The 8388-nt window shown below is 45.1% G+C and overlaps 1 protein-coding gene across 1 annotated transcript in view; it reads left to right on the top strand.

The window, feature by feature from the left end:
• Nucleotides 1–1076: 1076 nt before the first annotated feature.
• LOC110520565 (cell surface A33 antigen) overlaps nt 1077–8388 on the top strand; it is an 11961-nt gene continuing 4649 nt past the window's right edge. The window contains exons 1-5 of the mRNA XM_036975154.1: nt 1077–1264; nt 1962–2134; nt 2634–2850; nt 3473–3637; nt 3808–3924. Coding sequence (XP_036831049.1) covers nt 1240–1264; nt 1962–2134; nt 2634–2850; nt 3473–3637; nt 3808–3924 — 697 coding nt within the window. The 5' untranslated portion in view covers nt 1077–1239. The remainder of the gene's footprint in view (nt 1265–1961; nt 2135–2633; nt 2851–3472; nt 3638–3807; nt 3925–8388) is intronic.

An 8388-nucleotide genomic window follows, 5' to 3' on the forward strand; every position in this document is an offset into this window, starting at 1 on the left:
CATCACTGCATTCTCTACCAGAAAGTTGGTTGGCCCTCTGTGATGTCATCACTGCATTCTCTACCAGAAAGTTGGTTGGCCCTCTGTGATGTCATCACTGCATTCTCTACCAGAAAGTTGGTTGGCCCTCTGTGATGTCATCACTGCATTCTCTACCAGAAAGTTGGTTGGCCCTCTGTGATGTCATCACTGCATTCTCTAACAGAAAGTTGGTTGGCCCTCTTTGATGTCACATAGGTTGATATATTGCTATGTGTTCATGTATAAAGCCCTTCTACAAAAAGTCCCACTGTACCTAACATCATAAGTCATCTTTAGACATCTCTAGAAAATACTTTGGTCTCTACTGAGTTAGGTAAATCAGCTTTTAGTTGTCCTCCACCTTATTTGTGGAACAATCTTCAAAATGTTCTTAAATGTGATGTTCTGGTGCCTCTAGGGTAACTCAGAAAGATGATTGTGGACCTTATTACTGATGAATGTGATGTTCTGGTGCCTCTAGGGTAACTCAGAAAGATGATTGTGGACCTTATTTCTGATGAATGTGATGTTCTGGTGCCTCTAGGGTAACTCAGAAAGATGATTGAGGACCTTATTACTGATGAATGTGATGTTCTGGTGCCTCTAGGGTAACTCAGAAAGATGATTGAGGACCTTATTACTGATGAATGTGATGTTCTGGTGCCTCTAGGGTAACTCAGAAAGATGATTGAGGACCTTATTACTGATGAATGTGATGTTCTGGTGCCTCTAGGGTAACTCAGAAAGATGATTGAGGACCTTATTACTGATGAATGTGATGTTCTGGTGCCTCTAGGGTAACTCAGAAAGATGATTGAGGACCTTATTTCTGATGAATGTGTTTTTTTATTTTTTATGAGCGTGTTTTTCTTTCTTTCTGCTTGCATTTTGTATTTAGATTTAGATGTTTGTATTTTTTGCAATTTATATAATTCAGGGCTCATCTGTGAAAGAGATCTTGGCCTCAGTATGACTCCCTGATAATATAAAGGTTTATTTTTTATTTTTTTAAAGATCCCTCCCGCTTTTTTTCCTTTTGCTTCCGTTTAGTTCTTAGAAGGTAAACGGTTTCCGTTGCGAGACGTAATAAATACACGCCAGGTGCCTGCAGTTTGGTTTACCTGAGTGAGGTGCGCTTGGAGCACCAATATTGGACATTTGACACCTGAGAGGACTGCAACACTATTCCTGTGGGTGATTGAAAAGGGGACATCGACAATGATACTATTTTTCATACTTGCAGGTATGTGTAGCCATCTCAATTTCTTTTGTAATCTTTTAGTTATTAACTCCAAAACGGCCAACACCTTTTCCCCCAGACTACTGTAGGGGGGAAGTCACTGGCAATCAAATCATATGGATAGATGTACTACATCACAGCTGCTTTGCTTCGTCTATCCCTGTCTTGTATGTCACGTTGCAGTTTCAACACCCTGGTTAATCATTAACCACATGAAAAAGATAATAAAAGTATTCTCTCCCGGAACTAAGGGAAGAAATGTGCCATTTATTCAATTTTCTACATTTGCTATATCGTGTATTTGATGGATTTAGGATGTTTGTTGTTCTTGTCCTGTGCTTGAAGGATTTTGTTTTGTTAGGGGTATTTCATTTTGCATAGGTCTAGTATGTCTTGATTCAGTGTGTTGAATCAATGGCGAACATAATCACTTCCCCAATCCTGTCTAAGATATTTCCACTTTTGTTTGACAGGCTGTAGGTTCATCTTTAACTAGCAACTGTTAAAAAAATAAATAATTATGTCATCATTTATGCGTTCAGTATATTCTTGTTCAGTATGTGTAAATCTTAGTCAGAATTTTATATTTAAAAATTCCATAGGCCTATACAATGATATGCAACTATACAATACATTCGAAAGTGATCTAGAGAAATATGTGAGTCTTGAGATGAATAGAATACATCTGATTTCTTTTTAGTTTTCTCCTCTGCCAGAGGCCTACAGGTGGCCATTGGACAACCTACATATGAGGTTGCGCGAGGCGATGATGTCACCCTGGTGTGTAGTTTCATTCCTGCTGCACAATCCACCCCCTCCACATTGGTTATCGTCACATGGTCCATGGAGGCTGATAGCCCTGTTGATCCGAAGGTCAGTCAGAAGACAAGAGATGGCTCCATTTGATCAATGTAAAAGCTTTGCTACCATTGTCGCTGTTTCTCGACAGACGGAAACACAAAGTTAAATGTGAAATAAAGATCATTAGAAGGACAACAGTTGGGTCAACTCGAAAGTTTTCAGGTGCACATGATAAGCTAATATCGCCCATAGAAGACTAAATACAGCCACATTTTATTGAATCTTTATTTTGACAGGGAGTCATGCTGAGACCACAGTCTCTTTTAAAGACGAGCCTCGTAAACAAAATGTACACATCAATACCCAACTAAAATCACAACTGAGATACAAAACACAATTATAGAAAACGAACATTCTTCAGTAACAGGTCCTCAATCAGCCATCTGAATGGCCCTAGAGGCACTAAATCATCACATTTTAGAGTTTTTTGGAGATTATATCACAAGTAAGGTGAAAAAAAAGGCTATGTGCAGAATGTGTTCAATATTTTGTGTCTCCCTGATTCGTGTAGATTGTTATTGCCACATTCTACTCTATCAACAATCAAGTGGACATCAAGCCTTCCTATAAAGACCGAGCAGAGATGACCCATGACATCACTGGAGGGCGGAGCACCCTGACCCTCCGCAAGGTGTCCATGCAGGAGAACAGGCTGTGGCAGTGCAGGGTGCAGATCCCTGGAGACGAGGAGGGGACGCCTTCCGCCACCACCGAACTAGTGGTCCTTGGTAAGACAGTGGTAGATACATGTGGTCCTTGGTAAGACAGTGGTAGATACATGTGGTCCTTGGTAAGACAGTGGTAGATACATGTAGTCCTTGGTAAGACAGTGGTAGATACATGTGGTCCTTGGTAAGACAGTGGTAGATACATGTGGTCCTTGGTAAGACAGTGGTAGATACATGTGGTCCTTGGTAAGACAGTGGTAGATACATGTAGTCCTTGGTAAGACAGTGGTAGATACATGTAGTCCATGGTAAGACAGTGGTAGATACATGTGGTCCTTGGTAAGACAGTGGTAGATACATGTAGTCCTTGGTAAGACAGTGGTAGATACATGTAGTCCTTGGTAAGACAGTGGTAGATACATGTAGTCCTTGTAGAGAAATAGTAGTATGATAGTTTGAAGTCTGGTGTGGGTGAAAAGGTTCCATCTGTTTAAAGATGGAACGGATAACTTAAATTCTGTGTCTTGTCATGTCAAAGGAAAAGGAAAAAACTCCTAAGATGTTCTTAAAGTTTCCTTTAGCAAGATGGCTCTCTAGGGTGTTGATTAGGACTCCGCTGCCCTCTACTGGACCACTTATAAAAAAAAACACAATATGATGTGATGTCTGCTTCCCTCTCCAGTGGCTCCCTCCGTGCCCGTCGTCAGCGTACAGGGCGAAGCAGAGTACTGGAACAACATCAACCTGACCTGTGTGTCTGAGGAGGGCTCTCCTGCCCCGACCTATAGCTGGAAAACAAACGATGTCAGGAATACTCCCAGAGTATTCCCACCGAGGACCACGGAGAGTATGTTTTGTGTGTTTGTGTGTGCTTGGTGTTCATCTTTACTTCAAACAAGCCATAGAATAATGGCAGGGCCGCTGAGGTTATTACCAAAACTTCCTGATTTGTTTATCAGTGTGTACGTGCAGCTGTCCACTCTGAATTTTAACTTCCTGATTCCTCCATTCTTTCAGAGAATGGTGTTCTATCTCTGTTTAATATCTCCATGGAGACTTCCGGTTTCTTCATCTGCACCGCGACCAACCAGGTCCGATCTGCCAGCTCAAACTTCACCCTCACTGTCATGCCCCGTGAGTATTGAGTATACCCTGTGAGTATTGAGTATACCCTGTGAGTATTGAGTATACCCTGTGAGTATTGAGTATACCCTGTGAGTATTGAGTATACCCTGTGAGTATTGAGTATACCCTGTGAGTATTGAGAATACCCTGTGAGTATTGAATATACCCTGTGAGTATTGAGTATACCCTGTGAGTATTGAGTATACCCTGTGAGTATTGAGTATACCCTGTGAGTATTGAATATACCCTGTGAGGATTGAGTATACCCTGTGAGTATTGAGTATTGCGCTTGCTATATGTTTGGAGGTGAAATTGGGAAGATATAGCGATGACTGAATCAAGGCATCTGCAACTCAAGTCACATTTCTCAACAAGACTCCTAGGCTTGCCATCAAACTCCTTTTCCCTCATCCCTCTCTCTTCTTATTTTCCACCTCCTCCTGTTGTGACACTGCTGCATCCCTCTCTCTTCTTATGTTCCACCTCCTGCTGTTGTGACTCTGCTGCATCCCTCTCTTCTTATGTTCCACCTCCTCCTGTTGTGACACTGCTGCATCCCTCTCTCTTCTTATGTTCCACCTCCTGCTGTTGTGACTCTGCTGCATCCCTATCTCTTCTTATGTTCCACCTCCTGCTGTTGTGACTCTGCTGCATCCCTCTCTTCTTATGTTCCACCTCCTCCTGTTGTGACACTGCTGCATCCCTCTCTCTTCTTATGTTCCACCTCCTGCTGTTGTGACTCTGCTGCATCCCTATCTCTTCTTATGTTCCACCTCCTGCTGTTGTGACACTCTGCTGCATCCCTCTCTCTTCTTATTTTCCACCTCCTCCTGTTGTGACACTCTGCTGCATCTCTCTCTTCTTATTTTCCGCCTCCTGCTGTTGTGACACTCTGCTGCATCCCTCTCTCTTCTTATCTTCCACCTCCTCCTGTTGTGACACTCTGCTGCATCCCCCTCTCTTCTTATGTTCAACCTCCTCCTGTTGTGACGCTACTGCATCCCTCTCTCTTCTTATCTTCCACCTCCTCCTGTTGTGACACTCTGCTGCATCCCTCTCTCTTCTTATCTTCCACCTCCTCCTGTTGTGACACTCTGCTGCATCCCTCTCTCTTCTTATGTTCAACCTCCTCCTGTTGTGACACTACTGCATCCCTCTCTCTTCTTATCTTCCACCTCCTCCTGTTGTGACACTCTACTGCATCCCTCTCTCTTCTTATGTTCCACCTCCTCCTGTTGTGACACTACTGCATCCCTCTCTCTTCTTATCTTCCACCTCCTCCTGTTGTGACACTCTACTGCATCCCTCTCGCTTCTTATTTTCCGCCTCCTCCTGTTGTGACACTACTGCATCCCTCTCTCTTCTTATTTTCCACCTCCTCCTGTTGTGACACTCTACTGCATCCCTCTCTCTTCTTATCTTCCACCTCCTCCTGTTGTGACACTCTACTGCATCCCTCTCTCTTCTTATTTTCCGCCTCCTCCTGTTGTGACACTACTGCATCCCTCTCTCTTCTTATTTTCCACCTCCTCCTGTTGTGACACTCTACTGCATCCCTCTCTCTTCTTATCTTCCACCTCCTCCTGTTGTGATACTCTACTGCATCCCTCTCTCTTCTTATTTTCCGCCTCCTCCTGTTGTGACACTACTGCATCCCTCTCTCTTCTTATGTTCCACCTCCTCCTGTTGTGACACTCTACTGCATCCCTCTCTCTTCTTATCTTCCACCTCCTCCTGTTGTGACACTCTACTGCATCCCTCTCTCTTCTTATTTTCCGCCTCCTCCTGTTGTGACACTCTACTGCATCCCTCTCTCTTCTTATCTTCCACCTCCTCCTGTTGTGACACTCTACTGCATCCCTCTCTCTTCTTATTTTCCGCCTCCTCCTGTTGTGACACTCTACTGCATCCCTCTCTCTTCTTATTTTCCGCCTCCTCCTGTTGTGACACTGCTGCATCCCTCTCTCTTCTTATTTTCCGCCTCCTCCTGTTGTGACACTACTGCATCCCTCTCTCTTCTTATGTTCCACCTCCTCCTGTTGTGACACTACTGCATCCCTCTCTCTTCTTATGTTCCACCTCCTCCTGTTGTGACACTACTGCATCCCTCTCTCTTCTTATGTTCCACCTCCTCCTGTTGTGACACTCTGTTGCATCCCTCTCTCTTCTTATGTTCCACCTCCTCCTGTTGTGACACTCTACTGCATCCCTCTCTCTTCTTATGTTCCACCTCCTCCTGTTGTGACACTCTACTGCATCCCTCTCTCTTCTTATCTTCCACCTCCTCCTGTTGTGACACTACTGCATCCCTCTCTCTTCTTATGTTCCACCTCCTCCTGTTGTGACACTCTACTGCATCCCTCTCTCTTCTTATCTTCCACCTCCTCCTGTTGTGACACTCTACTGCATCCCTCTCTCTTCTTATTTTCCGCCTACTGTTGTGACACTACTGCATCCCTCTATCTTCTTATCTTCCACCTCCTCCTGTTGTGACACTCTACTGCATCCCTCTCTCTTCTTATCTTCCACCTCCTCCTGTTGTGACACTACTGCATCCCTCTCTCTTCTTATCTTCCACCTCCTCCTGTTGTGACACTCTACTGCATCCCTCTCTCTTCTTATTTTCCACCTCCTCCTGTTGTGACACTCTACTGCATCCCTCTCTCTTCTTATTTTCCGCCTCCTCCTGTTGTGACACTACTGCATCCCTCTCTCTTCTTATTTTCCACCTCCTCCTGTTGTGACACTCTACTGCATCCCTCTCTCTTCTTATGTTCCACCTCCTCCTGTTGTGACACTGCTGCATCCCTCTCTCTTCTTATGTTCCACCTCCTCCTGTTGTGACACTCTACTGCATCCCTCTCTCTTCTTATGTTCCACCTCCTCCTGTTGTGACACTCTACTGCATCCCTCTCTCTTCTTATGTTCCACCTCCTCCTGTTGTGACACTGCTGCATCCCTCTCTCTTCTTATGTTCCACCTCCTCCTGTTGTGACACTCTACTGCATCCCTCTCTCTTCTTATGTTCCACCTCCTCCTGTTGTGACACTCTACTGCATCCCTCTCTCTTCTTATGTTCCACCTCCTCCTGTTGTGACACTGCTGCATCCCTCTCTCTTCTTATGTTCCACCTCCTCCTGTTGTGACACTCTACTGCATCCCTCTCTCTTCTTATTTTCCACCTCCTCCTGTTGTGACACTCTGCTGCATCCCTCTCTCTTCTTATGTTCCACCTCCTCCTGTTGTGACACTGCTGCATCCCTCTCTCTTCTTATCTTCCACCTCCTCCTGTTGTGACACTCTACTGCATCCCTCTCTCTTCTTATGTTCCACCTCCTCCTGTTGTGACACTCTACTGCATCCCTCTCTCTTCTTATGTTCAACCTCCTCCTGTTGTGACACTCTACTGCATCCCTCTCTCTTCTTATCTTCCACCTCCTCCTGTTGTGACACTCTACTGCATCCCTCTCTCTTCTTATGTTCAACCTCCTCCTGTTGTGACACTCTACTGCATCCCTCTCTCTTCTTATCTTCCACCTCCTCCTGTTGTGACACTACTGCATCCCTCTCTCTTCTTATTTTCCGCCTCCTCCTGTTGTGACACTCTACTGCATCCCTCTCTCTTCTTATGTTCCACCTCCTCCTGTTGTGACACTCTACTGCATCCCTCTCTCTTCTTATTTTCCACCTCCTGCTGTTGTGACACTCTACTGCATCCCTCTCTCTTCTTATTTTCCACCTCCTGCTGTTGTGACACTCTACTGCATCCCTCTCTCTTCTTATCTTCCACCTCCTCCTGTTGTGACACTACTGCATCCCTCTCTCTTCTTATTTCCCGCCTCCTCCTGTTGTGACACTACTGCATCCCTCTCTCTTCTTATCTTCCACCTCCTCCTGTTGTGACACTCTACTGCATCCCTCTCTCTTCTTAATTTCCACCTCCTCCTGTTGTGACACTCTACTGCATCCCTCTCTCTTCTTATTTTCCACCTCCTCCTGTTGTGACACTCTACTGCATCCCTCTCTCTTCTTATGTTCCACCTCCTCCTGTTGTGACACTGCTGCATCCCTCTCTCTTCTTAATTTCCACCTCCTCCTGTTGTGACACTCTACTGCATCCCTCTCTCTTCTTATGTTCCACCTCCTCCTGTTGTGACACTGCTGCATCCCTCTCTCTTCTTATTTTCCACCTCCTCCTGTTGTGACACTGCTGCATCCCTCTCTCTTCTTATGTTCCACCTCCTCCTGTTGTGACACTCTACTGCATCCCTCTCTCTTCTTATTTTCCACCTCCTCCTGTTGTGACACTCTACTGCATCCCTCTCTCTTCTTATTTTCCACCTCCTCCTGTTGTGACACTGCTGCATCCCTCTCTCTTCTTATCTTCCACCTCCTCCTGTTGTGACACTCTGCTGCATCCCTCTCTCTTCTTATGTTCCACCTCCTCCTGTTGTGACACTCTACTGCATCCCT

Source organism: Oncorhynchus mykiss, chromosome 3 (genome assembly GCF_013265735.2).
Source record: "Oncorhynchus mykiss isolate Arlee chromosome 3, USDA_OmykA_1.1, whole genome shotgun sequence".
Taxonomy (NCBI): Eukaryota; Metazoa; Chordata; class Actinopteri; order Salmoniformes; family Salmonidae; genus Oncorhynchus; species Oncorhynchus mykiss.